The sequence below is a fragment of the Archocentrus centrarchus genome, chromosome 13, assembly GCF_007364275.1.
Source record: "Archocentrus centrarchus isolate MPI-CPG fArcCen1 chromosome 13, fArcCen1, whole genome shotgun sequence".
Classification (NCBI taxonomy): Eukaryota; Metazoa; Chordata; class Actinopteri; order Cichliformes; family Cichlidae; genus Archocentrus; species Archocentrus centrarchus.
The window spans coordinates 42,366,865-42,392,068 of NC_044358.1; the positions used below are offsets into that span (position 1 = coordinate 42,366,865).

The 25,204-nt window shown below is 43.5% G+C and overlaps 3 protein-coding genes across 6 annotated transcripts in view; all 3 read right to left on the reverse strand.

Annotated features, from left to right (window-relative positions):
* Positions 1 to 6,482, reverse strand: part of LOC115790221 (large neutral amino acids transporter small subunit 4-like) — a 23,351-nt gene extending 16,869 nt beyond the window's left edge. For both annotated transcript variants that reach the window (XM_030743970.1, XM_030743971.1), the window contains exons 1-2: positions 6,336 to 6,482; positions 4,082 to 4,304 (exon numbers count right to left, since the gene is read on the reverse strand). In XM_030743970.1, coding sequence (XP_030599830.1) covers positions 4,082 to 4,241 — 160 coding nt within the window. In that variant the 5' untranslated portion in view covers positions 4,242 to 4,304; positions 6,336 to 6,482. The remainder of the gene's footprint in view (positions 1 to 4,081; positions 4,305 to 6,335) is intronic.
* slc43a2a (solute carrier family 43 member 2a) lies at positions 4,269 to 19,108 on the reverse strand. Its single transcript, XM_030744314.1, has 7 exons — positions 18,962 to 19,108; positions 16,714 to 16,936; positions 12,324 to 12,543; positions 12,155 to 12,210; positions 11,877 to 11,953; positions 4,978 to 5,082; positions 4,269 to 4,304 (listed from the first exon to the last, which is right to left on the reverse strand). Exons 2-7 carry the CDS (start codon positions 16,871 to 16,873, stop codon positions 4,269 to 4,271), a joined length of 654 nt encoding a protein of 217 aa, XP_030600174.1. The 5' UTR covers positions 16,874 to 16,936; positions 18,962 to 19,108.
* Positions 19,109 to 22,021: 2,913 nt separating this feature from the next.
* The window catches only part of myo1cb (myosin Ic, paralog b), a 77,232-nt gene continuing 74,049 nt past the window's right edge, over positions 22,022 to 25,204 (reverse strand). For all 3 annotated transcript variants that reach the window (XM_030743967.1, XM_030743969.1, XM_030743968.1), the window contains one exon: positions 22,022 to 24,524. In XM_030743967.1, coding sequence (XP_030599827.1) covers positions 24,498 to 24,524 — 27 coding nt within the window. In that variant the 3' untranslated portion in view covers positions 22,022 to 24,497. The remainder of the gene's footprint in view (positions 24,525 to 25,204) is intronic.

The following is a 25,204-nucleotide window of genomic DNA, read 5'->3' on the forward strand; positions in this document are numbered from 1 at the left end:
GTATTCCAGTCACTTCCATGATCACAGGTGTATAAAACCAAGCACCTAGGCATGCAGACTGCTTCTAGAAACATTTGTGAAAGAATGGGTCGCTCTCAGGAGTTTAGTGAATTCCACCGTGGTACTGTGATGGGGTGACACCTGTGCAACAAGTCCAGTCATGAAATATCCTCGCTACTTCCACAGTCAACTGTTAGTGTTATTATAACAAAGTAGAAGTGACTGGGAACGAAAGCAACTTAGCTCCAAAGTGGTAGGCCATGTAAAAATCACAGAGCGTGGTCAGCAGATGCTGAAGCGCATAGTCCACAGAGGTCACCAACTTTCTGCAGTCAGTCACTGCCAACCTCCAAACATCATGTGGCCTTCAGATCAGCTCAAGAACAGTGCTTAGAGAGCTTCATGGGATGGGTTTCCATGGCCAAGCAGCTGCATCCAAGCCTTAATTCGCCAAGCGGAATGCTAACACATCAGATGCAGTGGTATTTACACACTGCCACTGGACTCTAGAGCAGTGGAGACATGGAAATCATGCTTCTCCATATGCCAATCTGATGGGCAAGTCTGGGTTTGGTGGTTACCAGAACAGTACTTGTCTGACTGCATTGTGCCAAGTGTAAAATTTGGTGGAGGGGGGGATTGTGTGGGGGGGTGTTTTCAGGAGTTGGGCTCGGCTCCTTAGTTCCAGTGAAAGGAACTCTTAATGGTTCAGCATACCAAGACATTTGGACATTTTCATGCTCCCCACTTTGTGGGAACAGTTTGGGGATGGCCCCTTCCTGTTCCAGCATGACTGCGCACCAGTGCACAAAGCAGGTCCATAAAGACATGGATGAGTGAGTTTGGTGTGGAACAACTTGACTGGTCTGCACAGAGTCCTGACCTCAACCTGATAGAACACCTTTGGGATGAACAGTGGAGACTGTGAGTAAGGCATTCTCATCCAACATCAGAATGGTCAAAAAATCCCATAAACACTCCTAAACCTTGTGGAAAGCCTTCCTAGAAGAGTAGAAGCTGTTATAGCTGCAAAGGGTGGACCAGCATCATATTAAACCCTGTGGGCTAAGAATGGGATGTCACTTAAGTCCATATGCGTGTGAAGGCAGATGAGTGAATTCTATAGTGTAGCTGTTTTTTTAGACACTATTTCCATGTTCTAACATAATACTAATAATGCAGTAGGATCCCTATTGTGCTTCAAAGTCCTGGTGACATAGTCTTGGTAGATATTTCTAGAGGTGTGATCTGAAATTAATACGTCCTTGCTTTTTCAACAGATCTCATTTCTGATATTGCTCTGGGAATACTGAGCTTCTGCAGGTACCCCTCCCCTCTCAGAGCTGAGCTGCTGAATAAAAAGCCAGCAAACTCATTCAAGGGTCAAGTAAACAACCCAATACAGGGTAAACAAGTACCGGAAATAGTCACAAACTGAACCCCCCGTGTGGTGGAGGGGGAACTCTCTGCAACAGTTTTAATCAGTCTGCCTCCTCTGCAGAATGGACTGGTAAACACAGTCCACTGAGTTCATGTGGAGTCTATTTTTGTCCTTGTGCTCGATAAGACTGTTGCTGCTGGATAAACCCTGCTGGTATCAGACAGAGGACAAAGAGGAGCAACGATTGAGGGGAAACAACTTGTTTTTGATTAAGCTAGGAAAACAAAGAAGCCAAATCAGCAGTTACCACATACTTCACATGTGGAGGAGGGAGCTATAAACTACTTAGTCATCTGAGTGGTTTCTTCATTTGAGTCCTGGGGGCAAGCTGTCAACAGCAGCTAAAGTCTCTGCAAGCTTGGTGTAAACAGAACTGGAAATCTGCGTCCCTCTTGAAGGCTGTGATGCTGGGTTCTACCTCTACTGATGCAGCTCAAGGGAAAGGGGGGCCAGGGGGGATATGTTCTAGGTCTCACAGCTATGGGGTCAGTGGTCTGAAGAAGGACAGGAAGCTGTTATTTGATATTAAAGGCAGACTGGTGCAGAAAACTGATGTGCCCTGTGATGGATGTAGGTGAAGGGTAACATGGCTTAATGAATATCTGATGACTGCAGTGTTGTTCTAATGCTGGTGCATCAATTCACTGAGGGAAGTGAGGACACTTGAGGTCCGGAGGCTGCTTTTAACCGAACAGATGCAGAAGAGCTTGATTATACATGAGGACACACATATGTAATGATCTGTGGGATGCTAATAAATGCCCTCCACCTCTAACGTGATGCATTTCATTCAAGTGCATCCTCAAAATAATCAGACTTATGAACCCAGTGGTCACCACAGTCAATAGAGTCTTTTATATGAACCAGAAATTAATTTTTGGTACAGGCCTAAAAGTTAGTGGCCCTTTTGTCTGAGTTTATTGTCAATTGTAGATTATGTGCTCTCCCTCCAGACTGGTATTCATCATGGACTGGAGCATTAAGTGCTGACTGTAACAGAAGACAGCAGCGTCTGTGACGCGGTAGGCTGACTGCTGACTAATCAAATGGCCACAGCAAACACGAGTCAATAACAGAAGAACCCTGTCCTGCTGAACTCATAGGAAAACTCTGTCTTGACATGTCATTTTGTTTAATACGTTTCTCCTATGGATATAAATCACTGAATACATAATCACTCAATCAGCAACAGTAGTTGTTCTAGCAAAATTTGACACCTTGATGTCAACTAACTGAAAAAGTTGAAGCCAACACAACCTCTGCTGTCGGTTTGTAGCATTCTATCATCCTATTCTCCACTTGATGCTAATTAGCACAGTCCTTAATCATCTTTGAAGACATTTAAATCTAACAGCGTGATGCAGACATCTCCACTGCACTACCCTGACACACAAACACACTGACTACATTGTGAGTAACACATACACAATGACTGTGTATGCTGCCCCATTTGCACCTCTTTACACTCATTACAGACTTCTCACAGCTAAAATAAATTTTTTTAAAAATGTTGCTTTAACACTGCCCAACACAAAAAAGTGGAGTTGTTAAGAGTGCGGACCTGCAGTGATACGGCAGAGGTCGGGTCACTGTGGAAGGAGCTGCGCCAACAGCGAGAGATACCTGAACCTAATCAGAACTAAACATACAGATAAGGAAATGAACTGAATGAAAGAGAATTAAGAGAGCTGAATTGGATTAAAAAGGCTTTCTATGCACAAATTAACCGTGCGAGGCTTTCATGGCTGCTCCTTTGTAGGCTACAAAGAGAGAAATACACAGGCTGAGATACAATCAGAGGATCAAAGAGACAGACAGAAAGCAGTCTGATGATCACTGCAGAGAATGAAGGGATGAATGGTCTCATTCACAAGCAGGCTGCAATGGATAAAAACTCAAATCCTGATGAAGATGAAGCAGCCCCTTCTTTTTGGGATGTTGTTACATTTTACTTGGCCTACATTGCTGCTGCTAAGAGCACTGATTACAAAACGCAAGCAAGGAGGAAACGGTGTCCTCATCTGGATTCTTTTCAGACAGGGAAATCTTCCACAGCCCTCTGAGCACAGCTGCTCACTGCATCACCTTTGATCGCTGAGAGCAGAAGACAGAGTAACAGCAAAATGACCCCGTGTGATGAATCTGTTGCTTTGTTGTGTAGGAGCACTTTATGGTTGCTTTTAAAGCTTGTTTAGGGACCACCAACTGCTGGGATATTGACTTGTTTTCCACAAGGAAATCCCAGCTGTTGGATCAATAAGAATCCTTTTTGCCGCTTCTCTCAAAGATCGCTACTCTTGCTGAGGAGGTTACACAGTGTGCTGAGGAGGAGGCGGCAAAGTAAGATAAAACCTGTACGGTTTTGGGGGGAAAAAAAAGTTTGCACAGTGATTTGCATGTTCATAAATCTTCATAATTATCGTCACACACAACTTTGGATTTAGAAAGAAGTGACTACTTCTACTATCAGACATCTGGATCAGCCTTAAAAGCTCCCCCATGGAGTCATGTTGTGAATAATGTTGAAAGGAAGAGGAATGTATTTAATAAATAATAATAAGATTTGTCAAAAGGCCCTGAGCAGATATTCATCCACTGAAGTACGAGCACCTGAACCCACATACAGTAAAGTAGACCCACCTCGTCCTTTGCACAGGTAAGAGTAGAAGCCCTCTGACTTGAGCATGATGAGCAGGGACGACCAGCCAAGCAGCACAGCAGAGAAAAGCAGGTTCTCGATTACTGCTGTGACTGCCATCCACCAGCGGCGGGAGAAGGCAGTGGTCAGGGTGGGAGCCATTTTGGATGGATCAGAGGTAGCAGTGGACTAGACCTGACTGTATATGAGGAAGGCTGTTTGAGCCTGGAAGACAAGAAAGGGACAACAGTGACAAGATGATAACCAGAAATTATACTCATAGTGAGGTTCTCCTTGCTTGGTTTATTTATAATTACTTTGATTAGTTCATTTTTTCATCATTATGAAATGTTTGAACAATATGATCTCCTGGATGGGTGATTCTTGGAGCCATACACGGTACAGGTCTTTGTTCTAACCTGCTGATGCTGATGATGATTGTGGTCTACAAGACTATCACAAACTGAAAACAGCTGAGGCATCTGAGGCACAAACCCCTCCTTTAAATATTAAACATTCAGCCCCCTGACATACAGTGTCTGATTGGTTCCAGGGCTGAACAGGTCTCCTGTTATTGGCTGATTGTGTAGCAGCTACACTTGGGTTGATGTATTCCACCCCCATAGGAGACTGCAGAGGGTGTTTACAGGCTTGAAAAATGTTGTTTGACTTAGCTTTGAGATAAAAAAAACAAAAAAAAACAACTTTTTTTTATCCCCCCATCAGATTGATTAGCTACAGCTTTTAACATTTTTGATTAAATTAAAAATGAGCTCATATCTTAATGTTGCGTTTTAAAAAGGGGGGGAAAGAATTACGTCTGTATTTTTCCACGTGAGGTATTTTTGTGGCGCAAGAACCCCACACTTCTGTCAAAAATAATAATAGTGAGCGCTACCCGAAAATCCCACTTCACCTGAATGCAGCGTGAGCTCGAGCCGGTTCGAACCAGCGCGGCGCGAGACTCCCGCGAGCGCTTCATAACAAAACCTGGGTGCGCTACCTGCAGAGTGCACCGTTACAGCGGCTGATTTCAAAACGCATACACATAAAATACACATATATAAAAATGTATTTATAGCCCACATTTAACCATCAATACTGAGGGACATGAATGTTTAACGGTTCTTTAACCTCCGGTAAAAACAGGGGTTGGCTGTCTGGGATACACAATCGCATTTGTTTCTTCCGCTTTGTTAATTTTAGACATTCCCCTTTGAAAGAATTAACGTTTCACAGCTACTGTCCGTGTTTTTGTCTGAACATGAACTTTAAGTAGCCCAACTCGACGCCCCCGCACTGATTACCGTGAAAATGAGCTGCACAGCCTAAAATAACACACGGTGACCAGACTCCATTTGAAGTTTGTGTACTTTTAAGCGGCGGCTCCGCTTCTTCATCGCACCGGACAATAAGACAAAGAGTACTGCGGTGGATGAGGAGAAGCCTTAGAACTGGTCTGAACTGGACTAAAAGCATCCGCACAAACCCCCCCCCCCCCCCCCCCCCCCCCAACCACCACCTCCACCCCCCCAGTCTGCATCTCTAGCCCTCTCACGCTAAACAAAACTAAATATTCCTGTTCCGGTTGAGAATTTCAAAATAAAACGTTAGCGCGAGTACTCTCAGCACTCGATGCAGTCTTGCTGCTTTTATTTTTGACCACCGCTTCGCTTCGTTTCCGGAATTGTGTGGCATCTTGACGCAGAGCTCAGCCAGAAGCTCTCAGCTGTTTCAGTGTCAACAACAGTGCAGTACCACCATCCTGCCCAGACAAAGACAGTTAACTACACACCGCAGGCGCCCAAAGCAAAGTGTCTCTACCCTCATTCTGCTTTATGACAGCAGCTCCTGTCAAATTATTTAGTTTAGAAATCAAACCATTACTTCAAAGCAGCGCTGAATAACCATTTGGCAGCAAAATGAAAGGAGGAAGATGAAGTGAGGGGTCCCTGAAAGGAAAGAAAACGTTGTAAATATGGACTGGGCTCTGAGAGTTTGCTGAAAATGCACAGAAATAACTGCCAGCGGGCGGAAAATGACATGAAAATGACACACACTGAAAGGCTGAAGTTGGTAACAGTGTGACAGGCGGCTGGAGCCTGAGCTTCCACTCAGCAGCTTTAAAACAAAGGGAAACAGTGCGAGACTCAGAGTGCAAAAATGCTGCCCGTGACAGATCCCGTCCCACAGACTCTTCTCAGAATATGAGTCAGCCTCTCCTCCGGGTGAGCAGCGTCTGCGGAGCATCCTCACCTGAGCGTGTGGATCCTGGGAGGAGGGAGACCCGACAGAGCAGCTCCGTCCTCGAGTCAGTTCAGCCTCTGAGGGTGCGAGCGTCCTTCGGTGGAAAAGACGCCGGGCAACGGTGAAAATTCACACCCGGGGTGCCAGCTGGCTTTCTTTTAGTCACAGTTTGTCCTCTCATGTCTCATTGCTGCCGTTTTATAGAAGCGCAGCAGCGGCACACAAACAACAGCGCCTCCCTATTGGCCCATGGCTGAGCTAGAGACCAGCCACAGCCAATCAGAGCGCTCTGATGTTACACATGTGTGCTGTTTCACAATATATTAAGAAAACTATTCTGAGGCGTATTTGCACACAGATTTGAACAGCTGGTGATGATGTAGCTTTTATTATGAAACAAAAACAGTCATAAAGGGGACAACAGGCCTTTGTCCATCAGGATCAACAGTGTGACTACCTGTTGTGACTTGACGGTGAACTGGTTGCTCACCTTTTGAAAATCCCTGTTTTTTGTTTTGTTTTTGTTTTTTGTTTTCTTGCGTGTCTGCAGGGCTAATGTAAGCGCTGCTACAAGCCATAAATCCACCAGAATATGAGGTGACACCCTGTATTTGTTCTGGAAATTTCGCCTCTTTCCTCACCTTTCTGCTTCACTAAATACAGGCTTTGCTAATCCTTTACTACTTCTGTGAGTTTTCTAATCTCCACATCATCACAAATGTCAGACTCGCTGTGTTCATTTCCAGTGGGAATGGTGAAGTGACAGACTGAAAGCAGCATTATACCGCTTCAAAATAATAACACCCATCACCAGCCACTCTTGTTGCTTATTCCCTGAAAGGACCTTTTGTTAGCTCTATGGTCACAGTGTATCCATGCACAAAGTACACACATAGATGGGCCCTGTATTTGAACAGCCACTGAAGGTCTGTTTTAACTTCAGAGCAGTGACCTGGAGATAAGAGATCAGGGATTGGTGACGGGGTTCAGCGGGTGTATGTGCCGACTTTTTTATGGAAATGCAAATGCTTGCTAAATGATATAAATGTAAAGATAATAATATTAATAATTTGTCAATATAGTATCAAAAAGTATAAAAGAGCAGCTTTAAAAAGGACTTTACAGAAAACAGAAGTGCAGTGAAGGAGGCTAACCTCGTAGCATCCAGCAGGCCACTGCCATCCCATCTAGAGTTATGGTTAGATTAGAGAGGTCTCCAGAACCAATACTTTGGAGACAATACTTGTTATTTTTAGTTCAGTAGTTACATAATTAAGTGTTTTAGTCTCTCCTTGCATCCTGAAGAAGGAGGAGAAGAAAAATACCCACAAGTACAGCAAAAACTCCACATGGAAGATGGCAACTTGTACAGCGGCCACGTTAGCTTCGCACCATTTTGTTGATAAGAAAGGCAGAATCAGTTTGGAAGTACTTTATTTTGAGGCAGATGACCAAGGAGTGCTAATTGATTTTAAAAAAGCAGTATGCAAACAATGTTATTGAGCTTTTCAGAACAAGGGAGCAGATATTTCCAGTTTAGCGAAACACCTAAAGACCAGCAAGCACATCGGTTCAAAGAATTCAAGTTGAATGAGTTTGCAACAGTTAATATAACAGTTATATAAATGCTTAAGCTAATGGAAGCTAATGCAATGCAACTAACACTGTACCTCACAGTATAGTCAGAAAGCTACATTTAAGTCTGTGTGCTGTCAAAAAAATATATGTAATTTTAACATTTAAAATAAACAATCTGGAGCATATCCCAGCTGTCATAGGGTGAGAGGCAGGGTACACCCTGTACAGGTCACCAGCCTCAACACAGAGAGACAGACAACCATTCACAAACATTCAAACCTATGAGCAATTTAGAATCATCGGTTAACCAAACCCCACTAACTGCATGTCTTTGGACTGGGAGAGGAAACTGGAATACCCGGAGAAAAGCCACGCAGACTCGGGGAGAACATGCAAACGCCGCTGAGAAAGGCCAAGGAGGATTCAAACCTAGGACTTTCTTGCTATGAGGCAGCAGTGCTAACCACCACGCCACTGTGCTGCCCTCAGCAAATATTATTTTAATAAATTGGCTGACACTAGCATTTAGCTCTACCTGACAAGAACACAACAGAGCTGCTAGCATACCTGGGGGCTTTAGTCAATACTGTAATACTAATACTTACTTCAAACAGTCGCACAGCAGTTGAAACCCGGTGCAATGTAACTCACCATTATTTGGTGACAGTCCTGAATGTAATGAGTGCAAACAGAGAAGATGTGACCTACTTACACACATGGTAAGTATATGTGTTTGCTGATGATATATCAGAATGGTTTCAGGCAGGATTGACTCAGACAAGGGATAAGACAACAGTCTGCATCTACTGTCTTACTGCTTATCTCTAGACTGTGCACATGTTCTGTGGCTGCGACTTTGTGGCCATCACGTGCTTTTGCACGTAGGTTATAAAGTCACCCTGGATAAGAGCGTGTCTGTGTTTGCTGAGTGTTGAAAAATGTAATGGAAAAGGCAGAGCGTGAGGTGACAGAGACCTGGGGAGTGGGAAAATGCTGAGTCTTTCGAGCAAAAAAAAAAAAAAAAAAGAAAAAGAAAAAGAGGAAACTGGATTCAGCCTTCTGAGAGGAAAGAACAGAGAAATGAAAGGAGGAAGAGGGTTTTGCTGCAGCAAGTGGAAACTTCAGCAGCCTGATGGTGCTTGACCATTGAGAACCAGCTCTGACTGGTCCCGTCTAGACGCACGGGATAGGACTGTCATACAGAGCAGCCAAATGATCCGTAAGCTCAGCAAACACCAGCTGACGAACACCACAAGGCATACCTCCAGTAACCCGACGTCATCTTGTTTTCTCTCATTAGAAGCGGATTTCTTTCTAAATATATTATGGATTGAAAACAGCGGACAAAAATAACCCATCTGTGTTTCTGCCAGAAATACAATCTTGAAAGGGTGGAAATGTCTCTGGGCTCACATTAAGATCCTTCTCTGTCTGGCATTTACAGTCATTCCAGCTGCTCTGAACTAGATCCCACAGCTCCATCAGGCCAACTTGCATCTCACATTACTGAATAACTCCTGACCTTTGGCATTCACTCAACCTTTTTCCCCCCTACTTGTCGTGCTGTAAACAGCACATACATATACTGTAGCTCCTCCATCTCACTCCAGCCTGGTCACAGTGCTTTTTGTTTCAATGCTCATCCCTTTGGTGGGTGGAATGGAGTGCTGTGTTTGCACTTTATACATTGTCCAGCTGACAATCTCCTTCAGCCGTAACTCAAAGTCAGAAAGTTATTCAGTGAAAAGAACATTTGAATTTTTCTTCTAAAAGTTGCATCAATGACCAGTTTGTCAGGCGAAGGATCAGCAAGTCAGCAAGCTAGTGTAAGAGCGTTCCCAGATAGTGGAAACATTCTGTACATTACATGGCATCAGACAACAAGCAGATTAGGGCCGTGAGCAGAGCTTCAAATTCAAACCCAGGAAGCAGGGTGGGCTACAACACGTGCCACCGACCAGACAAACAAGACAAGAGGAGGAGCTCCATGTGCGCCTGTGGGTGTGGATATCCTGTATGTATATGTGTATGTAGAGGGGCTCTGTAACATGAAGTTCCTTACAAGTCAAGACTGCGAGGAATGAAGAGCAGAGAGATAGGCATTATTAACCACAGCTACCTCCCTCGTTTCTGCCTTCCTATTCTCATCCTTCACTCTCTGTTTTCCACCAACAGCTAGAGACAAAGAGTTTGGGTAGAATGTTGGGATGGGTCACTGTGACCTGAGAAGTTTCAGTGACCTGTGATACTCGAGATGCAGCTTTAGAGCGTTCCACACCCTGAAAAATAAAGGTTCAGGCTTTTTCTTTTTCAGAAAAAGTTGTTTGCCTCTCACAATCATTGACAGAGTTTCAGGAAAAGGCAAAGGAAAGGGAAGAGCCAGAGAAAAACATCCTCACAACAGCACTTTTTGTTTGTCCCTTCCACAGTTTCTGCAGTGTTTGCTAAATTTCAATTCGAATTTTAATGATTATGTTATTTTTCAATGCTTCCTAAGAGGATAGAACAAAAAAAAAAAAAAAAAAGGTTAAACTGAAACTTTGAAAAACCTTCTACAACTTTTCAAGACCTGCAAATACCCTCACACACATACACAAAGACACACTGAGGCAACTGCATAACTGAAAAGTTTGTCTGGACCTGCAGGGAGCAGTAACTCAGCTTAAACACAGCTAAAATAATATACACACACACACACATACACTCACACACAGTTTTGACGGTTGTGTGAGAGCAGCTGAAACTGGAGAAGATGAAAACAACCGAGCTCAGACTGAAAACTGGTGGGAGGAGTGCAGCGCGATATAACCAGCTGAACAACTAGTGTATGTATCTGGGTCTGTCAGTCAGGATCTGAGTGCTGCAGCCTGAAAAGGAAAGGCAAAGCATGGGTGGGGAAGCACACACACACACACACAGCCCTCCTGCTGCTACTTCCTGTTTGTGTCTTTTGAGAAAGTCCATCTCTGCTGCTCTAAAGTAACAGTATGTTCAAGCTGCAAGTGACACTTAGAAAATAAATACTGTAGCTACTGGCAACAAAGTGACACACACACACACACACACACACACAAAACAGTGATCCATGTGTCCTTGTATGGATGAAATAGTAATGAGGAGAGGTCTTTATTTGGCTCCCAGCCAAAGCAGCAGAGCAGGAATGAATAATAGATCACTACTCTGTCTTGTAACGGCTCTTGCTCACGTGTCCTCTCCTGTGATGCAGCACTTTCTCTGACTGATGAGGTCATCCTGACCACTGGCCTTTCTCAGCTGCTCCATCCCTTCTCCTGTCTGCACACCACCTCTCATCCCTTTCCTCCAAGCAGCCTCTTGTCAGCTGCCCAGTTGTCTCTCTCACTCTGTCTCCTCCTTCAGCCATCCTTTCAAATGTTCTCTCTGTCTGCTACTTCCATCTTTCTGCCCCTCACTTCTTCTTTGCACCAGCGTCTGAAGTCATCACTCCACCATACTCTAATTTTTCTGCCTTTGAAATCTTCCCTTCCTTTTTATATGCTTTCATTTCTCCAGATATCGCGCTGCTCTCTTTCGCTGGTATTTTATTAGAAGCTGTCATTCAGAGATGAAATAAACTACATACATGTAAATGCCAGCAAAGTGGAGGATTTTAGTGTTGGGTTGTAGAGAAGCTGGCAGCACCGCATTTACTTGAAGAATGAGATTGTTGTCCTAATAACTGAAAAGCAGTGAGCCATTCCAAAATACTATATTTCACAAGACTAAAGGAATTCTTCAGTGAGCTATGACGTTATCTTGATAATATGACTGCAGGTTTCATCTTTCAAACTTTGTACACTGTTCAAATCATAAAATAGATACTGTTTCCAGGGTTTGTCTCACCTTAAAACAACACTTTTGTGGAGAAGTAGAAATGAACTAGTGATATATCTGCTATAAATGGACAAAAGGTAAGTATCCCCGAGATCGTGACCTTCGTAAAGCGTCTCTTACCGTCAGAGAGGTGAAGGTCATGCACATGCCTCCAAACCCATTCATTGCCAGTGCAAAGAAGATCAGGATTGATAGCTCTACAGGAGAGAGTAACACAAAGAGCTGTTGTTACTAAGCTGACACAAGACAACAATCACATACTGCACCTGAATGATTAGCATCAATACACCATATGAGCCTGTGCAAATGGCAACATGACACTGCTCATCTGGAGAAGCAGCATGACTGAGTAACAGAACCTTTAATGTGATGCATGTGACATGAGCAGAGCTACATACTATTGGGATTGCTGGCGCCGTAGGCGATGAGGAGACAGGAGAAGGCAAAGCAGCCACTGGAACGACAAAGCAATGATTATGAAAAAGAGGAAGAAAAAGGCTATAAAAGAATAAGATAATCACATCCAACAGACAGCAGGTTTTACAGTCTGCAATTTTACACTCTCACCTGCCCAACAGTCGCAGCTTCCGCGGCCCATATTTGTCCATGATAATACCCAGGGGCAGAGTTATGGCTGATAGCAAGAAGGAACCCACAGTAAAGGCCAGGTTCAGCATCTCATCCTGGTCTTTGCAGATGGGCCAGTTGTTCATCTCCAAGTACTCTTCTTCCACGTCGTCTGCCACAGAGGTGGATGTGTTGGAGAGGTTGTAGCTGGAGCTGTTGTCTGGATGGAAATAATAGGAGAAAGACCTTTATGTGCACTATATTGCCAAAACAAATATTGACCCACCCAACCAAATCACTGAATTCCAGTATTCCAGTCACTTCCATGATCACAGGTGTATAAAACCAAGCACCTAGGCATGCAGACTGCTTCTAGAAACATTTGTGAAAGAATGGGTCGCTCTCAGGAGTTTAGTGAATTCCACCGTGGTACTGTGATGGGGTGACACCTGTGCAACAAGTCCAGTCATGAAATATCCTCGCTACTTCCACAGTCAACTGTTAGTGTTATTATAACAAAGTAGAAGTGACTGGGAACGAAAGCAACTTAGCTCCAAAGTGGTAGGCCATGTAAAAATCACAGAGCGTGGTCAGCAGATGCTGAAGCGCATAGTCCACAGAGGTCACCAACTTTCTGCAGTCAGTCACTGCCAACCTCCAAACATCATGTGGCCTTCAGATCAGCTCAAGAACAGTGCTTAGAGAGCTTCATGGGATGGGTTTCCATGGCCAAGCAGCTGCATCCAAGCCTTAATTCGCCAAGCGGAATGCTAACACATCAGATGCAGTGGTATTTACACACTGCCACTGGACTCTAGAGCAGTGGAGACATGGAAATCATGCTTCTCCATATGCCAATCTGATGGGCAAGTCTGGGTTTGGTGGTTACCAGAACAGTACTTGTCTGACTGCATTGTGCCAAGTGTAAAATTTGGTGGAGGGGGGGATTGTGTGGGGGGGTGTTTTCAGGAGTTGGGCTCGGCTCCTTAGTTCCAGTGAAAGGAACTCTTAATGGTTCAGCATACCAAGACATTTGGACATTTTCATGCTCCCCACTTTGTGGGAACAGTTTGGGGATGGCCCCTTCCTGTTCCAGCATGACTGCGCACCAGTGCACAAAGCAGGTCCATAAAGACATGGATGAGTGAGTTTGGTGTGGAACAACTTGACTGGTCTGCACAGAGTCCTGACCTCAACCTGATAGAACACCTTTGGGATGAACAGTGGAGACTGTGAGTAAGGCATTCTCATCCAACATCAGAATGGTCAAAAAATCCCATAAACACTCCTAAACCTTGTGGAAAGCCTTCCTAGAAGAGTAGAAGCTGTTATAGCTGCAAAGGGTGGACCAGCATCATATTAAACCCTGTGGGCTAAGAATGGGATGTCACTTAAGTCCATATGCGTGTGAAGGCAGATGAGTGAATTCTATAGTGTAGCTGTTTTTTTAGACACTATTTCCATGTTCTAACATAATACTAATAATGCAGTAGGATCCCTATTGTGCTTCAAAGTCCTGGTGACATAGTCTTGGTAGATATTTCTAGAGGTGTGATCTGAAATTAATACGTCCTTGCTTTTTCAACAGATCTCATTTCTGATATTGCTCTGGGAATACTGAGCTTCTGCAGGTACCCCTCCCCTCTCAGAGCTGAGCTGCTGAATAAAAAGCCAGCAAACTCATTCAAGGGTCAAGTAAACAACCCAATACAGGGTAAACAAGTACCGGAAATAGTCACAAACTGAACCCCCCGTGTGGTGGAGGGGGAACTCTCTGCAACAGTTTTAATCAGTCTGCCTCCTCTGCAGAATGGACTGGTAAACACAGTCCACTGAGTTCATGTGGAGTCTATTTTTGTCCTTGTGCTCGATAAGACTGTTGCTGCTGGATAAACCCTGCTGGTATCAGACAGAGGACAAAGAGGAGCAACGATTGAGGGGAAACAACTTGTTTTTGATTAAGCTAGGAAAACAAAGAAGCCAAATCAGCAGTTACCACATACTTCACATGTGGAGGAGGGAGCTATAAACTACTTAGTCATCTGAGTGGTTTCTTCATTTGAGTCCTGGGGGCAAGCTGTCAACAGCAGCTAAAGTCTCTGCAAGCTTGGTGTAAACAGAACTGGAAATCTGCGTCCCTCTTGAAGGCTGTGATGCTGGGTTCTACCTCTACTGATGCAGCTCAAGGGAAAGGGGGGCCAGGGGGGATATGTTCTAGGTCTCACAGCTATGGGGTCAGTGGTCTGAAGAAGGACAGGAAGCTGTTATTTGATATTAAAGGCAGACTGGTGCAGAAAACTGATGTGCCCTGTGATGGATGTAGGTGAAGGGTAACATGGCTTAATGAATATCTGATGACTGCAGTGTTGTTCTAATGCTGGTGCATCAATTCACTGAGGGAAGTGAGGACACTTGAGGTCCGGAGGCTGCTTTTAACCGAACAGATGCAGAAGAGCTTGATTATACATGAGGACACACATATGTAATGATCTGTGGGATGCTAATAAATGCCCTCCACCTCTAACGTGATGCATTTCATTCAAGTGCATCCTCAAAATAATCAGACTTATGAACCCAGTGGTCACCACAGTCAATAGAGTCTTTTATATGAACCAGAAATTAATTTTTGGTACAGGCCTAAAAGTTAGTGGCCCTTTTGTCTGAGTTTATTGTCAATTGTAGATTATGTGCTCTCCCTCCAGACTGGTATTCATCATGGACTGGAGCATTAAGTGCTGACTGTAACAGAAGACAGCAGCGTCTGTGACGCGGTAGGCTGACTGCTGACTAATCAAATGGCCACAGCAAACACGAGTCAATAACAGAAGAACCCTGTCCTGCTGAACTCATAGGAAAACTCTGTCTTGACATGTCATTTTGTTTAATACGTTTCTCCTATGGATATAAATCACTGAATACATAATCACTCAATCAGCAACAGTAGTTGTTCTAGCAAAATTTGACACCTTGATGTCAACTAACTGAAAAAGTTGAAGCCAACACAACCTCTGCTGTCGGTTTGTAGCATTCTATCATCCTATTCTCCACTTGATGCTAATTAGCACAGTCCTTAATCATCTTTGAAGACATTTAAATCTAACAGCGTGATGCAGACATCTCCACTGCACTACCCTGACACACAAACACACTGACTACATTGTGAGTAACACATACACAATGACTGTGTATGCTGCCCCATTTGCACCTCTTTACACTCATTACAGACTTCTCACAGCTAAAATAAATTTTTTTTAAAAATGTTGCTTTAACACTGCCCAACACAAAAAAGTGGAGTTGTTAAGAGTGCGGACCTGCAGTGATACGGCAGAGGTCGGGTCACTGTGGAAGGAGCTGCGCCAACAGCGAGAGATACCTGAACCTAATCAGAACTAAACATACAGATAAGGAAATGAACTGAATGAAAGAGAATTAAGAGAGCTGAATTGGATTAAAAAGGCTTTCTATGCACAAATTAACCGTGCGAGGCTTTCATGGCTGCTCCTTTGTAGGCTACAAAGAGAGAAATACACAGGCTGAGATACAATCAGAGGATCAAAGAGACAGACAGAAAGCAGTCTGATGATCACTGCAGAGAATGAAGGGATGAATGGTCTCATTCACAAGCAGGCTGCAATGGATAAAAACTCAAATCCTGATGAAGATGAAGCAGCCCCTTCTTTTTGGGATGTTGTTACATTTTACTTGGCCTACATTGCTGCTGCTAAGAGCACTGATTACAAAACGCAAGCAAGGAGGAAACGGTGTCCTCATCTGGATTCTTTTCAGACAGGGAAATCTTCCACAGCCCTCTGAGCACAGCTGCTCACTGCATCACCTTTGATCGCTGAGAGCAGAAGACAGAGTAACAGCAAAATGACCCCGTGTGATGAATCTGTTGCTTTGTTGTGTAGGAGCACTTTATGGTTGCTTTTAAAGCTTGTTTAGGGACCACCAACTGCTGGGATATTGACTTGTTTTCCACAAGGAAATCCCAGCTGTTGGATCAATAAGAATCCTTTTTGCCGCTTCTCTCAAAGATCGCTACTCTTGCTGAGGAGGTTACACAGTGTGCTGAGGAGGAGGCGGCAAAGTAAGATAAAACCTGTACGGTTTTGGGGGGAAAAAAAAGTTTGCACAGTGATTTGCATGTTCATAAATCTTCATAATTATCGTCACACACAACTTTGGATTTAGAAAGAAGTGACTACTTCTACTATCAGACATCTGGATCAGCCTTAAAAGCTCCCCCATGGAGTCATGTTGTGAATAATGTTGAAAGGAAGAGGAATGTATTTAATAAATAATAATAAGATTTGTCAAAAGGCCCTGAGCAGATATTCATCCACTGAAGTACGAGCACCTGAACCCACATACAGTAAAGTAGACCCACCTCGTCCTTTGCACAGGTAAGAGTAGAAGCCCTCTGACTTGAGCATGATGAGCAGGGACGACCAGCCAAGCAGCACAGCAGAGAAAAGCAGGTTCTCGATTACTGCTGTGACTGCCATCCACCAGCGGCGGGAGAAGGCAGTGGTCAGGGTGGGAGCCATTTTGGATGGATCAGAGGTAGCAGTGGACTAGACCTGACTGTATATGAGGAAGGCTGTTTGAGCCTGGAAGACAAGAAAGGGACAACAGTGACAAGATGATAACCAGAAATTATACTCATAGTGAGGTTCTCCTTGCTTGGTTTATTTATAATTACTTTGATTAGTTCATTTTTTCATCATTATGAAATGTTTGAACAATATGATCTCCTGGATGGGTGATTCTTGGAGCCATACACGGTACAGGTCTTTGTTCTAACCTGCTGATGCTGATGATGATTGTGGTCTACAAGACTATCACAAACTGAAAACAGCTGAGGCATCTGAGGCACAAACCCCTCCTTTAAATATTAAACATTCAGCCCCCTGACATACAGTGTCTGATTGGTTCCAGGGCTGAACAGGTCTCCTGTTATTGGCTGATTGTGTAGCAGCTACACTTGGGTTGATGTATTCCACCCCCATAGGAGACTGCAGAGGGTGTTTACAGGCTTGAAAAATGTTGTTTGACTTAGCTTTGAGATAAAAAAAACAAAAAAAAACAACTTTTTTTTATCCCCCCATCAGATTGATTAGCTACAGCTTTTAACATTTTTGATTAAATTAAAAATGAGCTCATATCTTAATGTTGCGTTTTAAAAAGGGGGGGAAAGAATTACGTCTGTATTTTTCCACGTGAGGTATTTTTGTGGCGCAAGAACCCCACACTTCTGTCAAAAATAATAATAGTGAGCGCTACCCGAAAATCCCACTTCACCTGAATGCAGCGTGAGCTCGAGCCGGTTCGAACCAGCGCGGCGCGAGACTCCCGCGAGCGCTTCATAACAAAACCTGGGTGCGCTACCTGCAGAGTGCACCGTTACAGCGGCTGATTTCAAAACGCATACACATAAAATACACATATATAAAAATGTATTTATAGCCCACATTTAACCATCAATACTGAGGGACATGAATGTTTAACGGTTCTTTAACCTCCGGTAAAAACAGGGGTTGGCTGTCTGGGATACACAATCGCATTTGTTTCTTCCGCTTTGTTAATTTTAGACATTCCCCTTTGAAAGAATTAACGTTTCACAGCTACTGTCCGTGTTTTTGTCTGAACATGAACTTTAAGTAGCCCAACTCGACGCCCCCGCACTGATTACCGTGAAAATGAGCTGCACAGCCTAAATAACACACGGTGACCAGACTCCATTTGAAGTTTGTGTACTTTTAAGCGGCGGCTCCGCTTCTTCATCGCACCGGACAATAAGACAAAGAGTACTGCGGTGGATGAGGAGAAGCCTTAGAACTGGTCTGAACTGGACTAAAAGCATCCGCACAAACCCCCCCCCCCCCCCCCCCCAACCACCACCTCCACCCCCCCAGTCTGCATCTCTAGCCCTCTCACGCTAAACAAAACTAAATATTCCTGTTCCGGTTGAGAATTTCAAAATAAAACGTTAGCGCGAGTACTCTCAGCACTCGATGCAGTCTTGCTGCTTTTATTTTTGACCACCGCTTCGCTTCGTTTCCGGAATTGTGTGGCATCTTGACGCAGAGCTCAGCCAGAAGCTCTCAGCTGTTTCAGTGTCAACAACAGTGCAGTACCACCATCCTGCCCAGACAAAGACAGTTAACTACACACCGCAGGCGCCCAAAGCAAAGTGTCTCTACCCTCATTCTGCTTTATGACAGCAGCTCCTGTCAAATTATTTAGTTTAGAAATCAAACCATTACTTCAAAGCAGCGCTGAATAACCATTTGGCAGCAAAATGAAAGGAGGAAGATGAAGTGAGGGGTCCCTGAAAGGAAAGAAAACGTTGTAAATATGGACTGGGCTCTGAGAGTTTGCTGAAAATGCACAGAAATAACTGCCAGCGGGCGGAAAATGACATGAAAATGACACACACTGAAAGGCTGAAGTTGGTAACAGTGTGACAGGCGGCTGGAGCCTGAGCTTCCACTCAGCAGCTTTAAAACAAAGGGAAACAGTGCGAGACTCAGAGTGCAAAAATGCTGCCCGTGACAGATCCCGTCCCACAGACTCTTCTCAGAATATGAGTCAGCCTCTCCTCCGGGTGAGCAGCGTCTGCGGAGCATCCTCACCTGAGCGTGTGGATCCTGGGAGGAGGGAGACCCGACAGAGCAGCTCCGTCCTCGAGTCAGTTCAGCCTCTGAGGGTGCGAGCGTCCTTCGGTGGAAAAGACGCCGGGCAACGGTGAAAATTCACACCCGGGGTGCCAGCTGGCTTTCTTTTAGTCACAGTTTGTCCTCTCATGTCTCATTGCTGCCGTTTTATAGAAGCGCAGCAGCGGCACACAAACAACAGCGCCTCCCTATTGGCCCATGGCTGAGCTAGAGACCAGCCACAGCCAATCAGAGCGCTCTGATGTTACACATGTGTGCTGTTTCACAATATATTAAGAAAACTATTCTGAGGCGTATTTGCACACAGATTTGAACAGCTGGTGATGATGTAGCTTTTATTATGAAACAAAAACAGTCATAAAGGGGACAACAGGCCTTTGTCCATCAGGATCAACAGTGTGACTACCTGTTGTGACTTGACGGTGAACTGGTTGCTCACCTTTTGAAAATCCCTGTTTTTTGTTTTGTTTTTGTTTTTTGTTTTCTTGCGTGTCTGCAGGGCTAATGTAAGCGCTGCTACAAGCCATAAATCCACCAGAATATGAGGTGACACCCTGTTTACTTTCAGCTTCATGGCAAATGTATGATTCCTCGGAATACAGGAGAGGAGGGTTCACATGGTCCAGAGGAAAAGGCCAGCTGAGAACTGGGGAGGGATAACACCAAGGGCTGGCGAGGGCGACACCTGGTGGCTGCTTCAAGCCACGACACTGATGGCACAGGTGCTGCATGTGAATAACTTATTTTAATACATCACTGTTCAGAGAAAAGGCCCATATCCTCTATTAAAGCTGGTTACTTTCATGGGTGAATATCAGTGCAGTACAGAGATCATACAGTAAGAGAACCGATACTCACTAAACAGTTTGATAGCAAACTCGCAGGATGAGGATCCACACGGCCAGCTTTAAAGGAGGCTGTTGAATCTGACTGCTTTTTTTTTAACATCTGGCCATCAGATAATTGTATCCCTGTTTCACCTTCTCACATTGTGCTGTCCATCAGAAGAATATCAGCAGATTTCAAAATGGTGCTAATGGTTTTCACTCCATGTTTCACGTATTCTGTATATACGTATACTGACTCAACAGCTCCTAATTTCTTTATGAGGTACTATGGATCAGATCTGACTCCTGTGAAGCTCCATCAGTCTTGTTGTCTAAATGAAGACTATGACGAGCTGTTGTGGCTCTGTCGGCTCACTCCCTGTGGGGTTTAACAATTGATCCAGACTGTCGGGGGTGAACCTTTTCGGGAAGGCCGTGCCAGATCGTGAGGCTCAACGTGCACACTTCATTTTGCATAAACTGAAACATGAATTGAAAACTTTGCAGTTTCTGTTTATGAGGTAACAGAAACCTTTAGAAGCCACAGTGTTACCTGAACTCTTCTTTCCTGTCCTGCTACACGACAACATCTGTTTAACAAAACGATTAGGAGGGTCTTTAAAAAGAGAAAACATGTGACCCAATATCTACTGAGTGTGTTTGCACAGCATATACACTTAAACCATGAAGTGCATGCAGTATAAGCAGTAAAAGGAAGTATAAGCTGTGCTGTTTCCTTTTTATTACTTGTCAAACAGTTCCTCCTAGCAGTGTGTTTAATTTAGCCTCATTTCACCCCCAGCATGAGCATCACACCTATGGTGTAGTTCCTAATAAACAGATTAAGCAGGGAGGTAGCAGGCAGGGAGTGTAATGGAAAAAATAATATCTGCACTGTTAACCACCAATTCTTTAAAGTGAGGGCGCTACTCACACAGCGACAGCCTGTAGATTATAAAACGGCGTCCTAGCAGCCTGAACTAGTTGGCACTCATGAGGTTTGTAACTTTCCAGGCTCCTGTTGCTGTAGGACCTCTGTGCATCGTTGGTCCTCTTCATAACAAAGCGGTGCAAAGAAGGGAACCATTAAATATGAAAACACCGTTTTCCTTCTCAGACTCCTTCAGTGGCATTTTTAAAACACTGCGACCTTTCTTCACTCCATAGACTGAGTCACCTATACCAGTGACTCTGGATACACCCACATCACTCTCCATAAAGGATAATCAGCAAAGCCCTCTGCGACTTTAAACAGATCAAACAAAAGTCATTCATACGCTTTGTTTCTATTATTTTTGATTTTGAATTTCTTTGTTTTTGAGACATTTGTGCAATTTTAACAACCATTTCCACCTCTTTACCATTTTTGTTGATCTCAGAGTAGCTTTCCGTGTTTCACAGTTCAATAGTGGGCCTTGGCGCAGTTCCTCAATTGAAAGAACTCATTTTAGCTTTCTCCTGATTTCTGCTGTCAGCTACAGGAAACTCACACAGGCTCTTCAAAGATGCACAGATCCAGTCTGCTTTACATCAGTGGTTCAGGCTGCTGGTAGTTCAATTATGTGGGAGATGTTTTGTTGGCACACTTTGTGCGCCTTAGCACCGAGCATCATTTAAACACCACAGCCTACCCGAGTGTTGTTGCTGACCATGACCATCCCTTTATGACCACGGTGTACCCATCTTCTGATGGCTGCATCCAGCAGGATAACAGCCCGTGTCACAAAGCATAAATCATCTCAAACTTGCTTCTTGAACATGACAGTGAGTTCACTGCACTCAGATGGCCTCCACGGTCACCAGATCTCGATCCAGTAGAGCATCTTTGGGATGTGGTGGAACAGGAGATTCACATCATGGACGTGACAGCATCACACAATTGTTGCCCATTAATATGGACCAAAGTCCACCAAGTATGCCACAAATAATGAAGGCAGTTCTGAAGGCAAAAGGAGTCTAACCGTGTACTAGCACCTGACCAGAAATATCACAGGGATAAATATAACAGGTTAACTTGCTTCCTGTTTAGCTACAAGTGCTAACTGTTTATGTGAATATGAATGTTCTCTTGAAAAGGAGGTCTCAATCTCAGTGACAATCCTTAACTCAGTAGATATACATGTATTTTGCCTTATTTACATTAACACACACACACACACACACACACACACAAACAACAAGTAGCAGCTAGTTTGTATTTATTTTTCAAATGTATTTATTCTTCAAATCCTAGGTATCTCATTGTTTAGTGTGTTGGCATAATTATACATGGGTTTGGTGGATACAGTAAGTCAGGACTGAAAACAGGAGTGCATCTGATGATCAACAGACTTGGTTTACATGAAGCTTATACAGAGAGAGGGAACACCCCCCCTGGCAGTCAAACTCTTCCCCTCTTTCCTCTTCCCACACAGATCTTATATTGCTATTTTAACAAAGGCACATGAACAAGTTTGCGTTAACACTAAAATGCGTCTTCTCCCCGAACGTTTCACATCATCAAACCTCACTTGGCTTGAGTCACTCATTTAAAACAAAAACAAAAACATGTACATTTACACCTCCTAAATCATTAATAACACAATCATGTCATATTAATCATACAACAGAATCACTAGAAATCAACAGGGCCTTTGGCTAATACTCGCAGCAGCAGCAGCAGCAGCAGCAGCGTCCTGCTGCACCCACCTCACCACCCAGAGCCACGCACAGAAAAGTTCTGATATCAAACAAACATTTTGGAGCTCCTCTCAAAAGTTTTTGATAGCACAACTTTTCCTCCATTAGTTTTTGGTCTCAGCTTCAGGGGTCAAAGGTCAGAGTTAGGGCTAAACAGACGTCTAAACTGAACTACAGGATTATTAAATTTGAACAACTTTTGCTGTGAGAATTTGTGTCAGACGACATTTTCTTAGAATTTCAGATGAATTCTTGCTCAGAAAAGTTTACCTGTTTTTGTGTGTGTATGTGTGTGTGTATAGGGGGGGGGGGGGGGGCATGTGTGATTACATTATGAAGCTACAGTAAGGAAGCAGCTTGATTTCACCTATTAGCCAAAATCTAGCCATTCAACAGGCATTATTGGAATGTAAACATATATACATGCCTATCAGCATTTCTAAAGCTCAAAGTTTCATTTTAATTTTCATTTCATTAACTTTTATAAAACCAAGTCATGAAGAAGGATTTAAACAACAACAACAACTTCTGGATGCAGGTTTCCTAGAAATTTCTCATAAATCAAACAAAAAGTCTTTCCCACAAATCAAGCGATTCATTTCTCCTAAGCCTGCAAATTTATTCATTTATTTTTTTGCAACTCAAGCTAGCTGCTTCCTGAATGTAGCTTCATATGTCCTATTAAAGTGTAAGAGCCTTCTCCACAATGCCAACACCCAGCCATTAACAGCTTAACCCAACATTAAAGTACAGCTGCTACAGCACCAAATACAGTTTTAAAATGTTTAGTTTGACACAACGTTTTGAATTTAGGCCTACAGTTATTAAAAAAAAAAAAATACAACATGCTTTTGGCTATCAGGACTGGTGAAGCTCTGATCAGCTGTGAGACCTGTGTAGTTCAGTCTAAGAGGCGGTGAGGAGGCAGGGCAGATGGCACAGAGAAAGAAGGCGGGACCCTGCGGTTGTGAACCAGTGAAGTGTGCTGTAGGTGCAGCTGCTGCTGCCGCCGGTCCAACATTCATTCAGAGGATGGTGGGTTTCTATCTGCACTTAACTCGACTTGTTTGAGCCTCGCGGTTCTCACGTGTCGGCGAAGAGCTCTCGAACTGTTGTAAATAAATAGTCAAGGAGAAAGGCACAAGCACCGAGCGTCAAGGCGAACCACCACTGCGTTCTCGCGCCTCTCTTTTTATCTTTCTCTTGCCTTTACCACAAGCCCGTCTCACTTACTTTGTTCTTTTCTTGCAGCATTTACAGTATATGCCGTGGTGAGTCTCTCACGTTTAGCTCTCTTCTTCCTCAAACACTGTACAAATTTCTTTGAACGTATATTCAGTAGTAAATTCAACTATTTATTCAGATATTTTCAGCCACAGTCTGACACTTCCGGCCTCTTTGGCGTCAAATCTTTACTGTATGATTGAAAAGTTGCTGTTCCTCATCCTCAAACCTCTCAACAGCCGTCCTACATGCTGTCAATCCTTGTTCTTAACACTCCGCAAGAAGCCGCCTGCCCCAGTTAAAGTAGTGTCAGGAAGACAAACGAGCAAAAAAAAAGTAAACAGGGGGAAAAAAAAAAAAAATAAGAGGCAACAGCTAACCCTGACTTTCATCAACAACAGTCCCCTTCTAACTTGTCCCTCATTGTTTTCTTGGTCATGTTCCCATATAAAGCACAATAAACACCGCTGGTGCAAGAAAATTGCACCAAATATATTTGTTATCCCTTGGCCTCATATATAAAAATCAGAATATTTAAACAGCAATGTATTAATCCCAAAAAATATTATATATAAACATAAATATATCAATTAGTTTAGCTGGATTTTTATAGTTTTGTTTGTTTAAATCGGAAATGCATGCCACCCATGTACTGACAGCTTGCATCTGATTGGCTTAAGCAGAGCCGAGTCTGCAGTCATGTGATTGGTGGATGGCAGAGGTCAGGAGTACATGGGTCCTGGTGTGCGTGGTCAGCATGGCCATCATCTGGAGTTCAGTCTGGGAGCCGTCTGAATGGAAGCCAGAGGTAAAATGTATCAGCACAGTATTTTTTTTTTTTTTTTTTTTGGTCAAACCATGATACAAAATGGTCTTAAATGCTATCCAACAATTTTTAATAAATTAATAGCCTGGATCAATAAATAGATTTGAATCAGTCAGTAAAACTGTAAAGCTATTAAAGCTGCAGTAACTTTACTTTTGGCCACTTGGGGACAGTGTGGGGAGCAGGACTCTAGACACTGACACATTTGACCACGAAGTTTTTAAAACTAAAAATTACTGGTGTAAATGTTTAGGAGCGCAGAGGTGGAGCAGTATTAGCAATTATTATTGGCATTCTAAAAAAAGTTTTAAAGTGGGCCTCTTATACTCTTAATTCATTTCTATTGTACTGTTGAAATGGTTCGTGCTCATATTAAATATGGATAAAGTTTCAAAGACTAAGGTCAGTGTATGTACAAGTAATGCATATGAGCCAAAATCCCAGGTTTCAGACTGAACACCAGATCTTTGGATCTTTTCACATCTTTTGTTGGGAAGCCAATCAAAAGAAAGTTGATGAACTAAAACAGCTTGTTTTGAATTGATTTTGCACAATCACGTGACTCATGCATAGCTAGTCTGTTACAGTCCAAGAATAATTAAAAAAAAAAAATGAGTAAGGAAAAAAAAAAAAGTATCAAAAGCC

Excerpts from the sequence above, each read along its gene's own strand:
- slc43a2a (XM_030744314.1), bottom strand. The coding sequence starts at position 16,873 with ATGGCTCCCACCCTGACCACTGCCTTCTCCCGCCGCTGGTGGATGGCA. Across the intron at positions 12,544-16,713 it reads TTACCTGTGCAAAGGACGAG|ACAACAGCTCCAGCTACAAC; the intron begins GTGGGTCTACTT and ends ATTTCCATCCAG. Across the intron at positions 12,211-12,323 it reads AAGCTGCGACTGTTGGGCAG|TGGCTGCTTTGCCTTCTCCT; the intron begins GTGAGAGTGTAA and ends TTGTCGTTCCAG.